General features: G+C 52.5%; 1 protein-coding gene across 1 annotated transcript in view; it reads right to left on the reverse strand.

Moving 5' to 3' along the window:
* The window catches only part of LOC102484733 (butyrophilin subfamily 1 member A1-like), a 16,268-nt gene that overhangs the window by 11,846 nt on the left and 2,895 nt on the right, over positions 1 to 1,527 (reverse strand). The window contains exon 4 of the mRNA XM_027766991.1: positions 1,379 to 1,466. Within this exon, the coding sequence (XP_027622792.1) occupies positions 1,379 to 1,466 (88 nt within the window). The remainder of the gene's footprint in view (positions 1 to 1,378; positions 1,467 to 1,527) is intronic.

Genomic DNA, 1,527 nt, shown 5'->3' on the forward strand with positions numbered 1-1,527 from the left:
ATAGAGAGAGAGAGAGAGAGAGAGAGAGAGAGAGATCTCTATATATATAATTTTGAAGCTGCGTAGGCTTTTTGCCAGCTTTGTGATCTATGAATGTCTTTCTCAAGGACCCAGGAGCCTTCCCTTTGAAATGTAAACATCAAAGAAGATGGCACTCCTGGCTCCCCTTCCTGTTAGAGGGTAGATGCTTAATTCAGCGGGCATCTTGCTCCAACTTGTAAAACCACCTCTTGTCATAAAGATGTGAAAAGATAAAACCAAACAGCTCACATAGATAATCACTCCAATTACCGCGTTAACTTAGGGGGAGCCATGTGTGACAAATGGAGCTTCAAGTCCTCTTACCTAAGAATTAGGTATTGTGTATGTAGAAAATGTGTTTGTAGGGCCAGACCATGGCCTGAAGGTTAAGGGAGCTGGATCCCACATGGCTGACAACATGGTTTAAGACCCAGACCTGGCGGCTGGAAAAACACGCCAAATACATTTGCGTGTGTTCTCAAGATCCCAAAAGAAGGGAAAAAATGGAGAAGAGATTGCATTGTGACCAACACCCCCATGGGGGTGCTTTCTCCCCTTTTCTCTCTCTCTGTCCCTGTCTCTGGTGAGCACATGAGCCCTCTAACACATGGAACAGAAAATTTTATGTCATTTGTTATGGAGTAGAATTAAGGCAATAAGTAACTGAGTCATAATTATCCCTGCCCTTACACAGCAAACAGCCCAGGCAAAACACTGAAAAGCTCCAAAGTCCCCTTTCCTTCTTTACACTCACTGTGTCCTCACATCTAGTCACTCAGTTGAATCTAATTTCTAAACCTCTCAGATGTCTGACCCCTCCTGTCCCGCCCCACTACCACAGCCCAAGGTCAGCCATAGCTGACCCCTCATAGCTGAGCTCCATGCTCCCTCCTGTTCACCCTCCACTCACCCCCTCACAGCTGCCACAGTGAGCACTCCCAGCCCTGCCCACGTCTCCTCAGCTCTGCACCCAAACTCCCGACCACAGCACACAGCGCCTTCACGATATGGCCTGTGCCTCCTTCTCCAGCCTTCTCTCTCCCTCCTCCCAGACCCCACTCGCTGTGCCCCTGGGGACCCGCACCCTCCAGCCCCAGGTCTATCTGGCTCACTGGGAAGAGCCACGACCATCACGCTGTCTCCAGGCCTTCTCATAGGAGACGCCTGGTGAGCCCTGTGCCAGCTGAGGGTCCCCTCCCAGTGACCTTTCCTGACTGTCATGGGGGTGTTACTCAGTCCCTCCTCCGTGTACCCTGTGCCAGGAAGGCCTCGTTACTCCAGTGACGTCCCCTCTCCCTGCCCTCCCCTCACTGCTCTCACCAACCACAGGGGCCCCCAATGTGCCCAGAACACCCACCCGTGCTCCACCTCGGGGACATCATACTGGGTGCTCCCTGTGAGGAGCTCTCGGCCCTCGGAGATGCTGTCGGCTGAACACCTCCTTCCTGGGAGCCTGGTTCAGATGCTCAGTGAGGCCCTGAGTAACTGAGCCTCCCTCATGCCCCA

The sequence above is a fragment of the Tupaia chinensis genome, unplaced genomic scaffold (genome assembly GCF_000334495.1).
Source record: "Tupaia chinensis unplaced genomic scaffold, TupChi_1.0 Scaffold143815_1, whole genome shotgun sequence".
Lineage (NCBI taxonomy): Eukaryota > Metazoa > Chordata > Mammalia > Scandentia > Tupaiidae > Tupaia > Tupaia belangeri.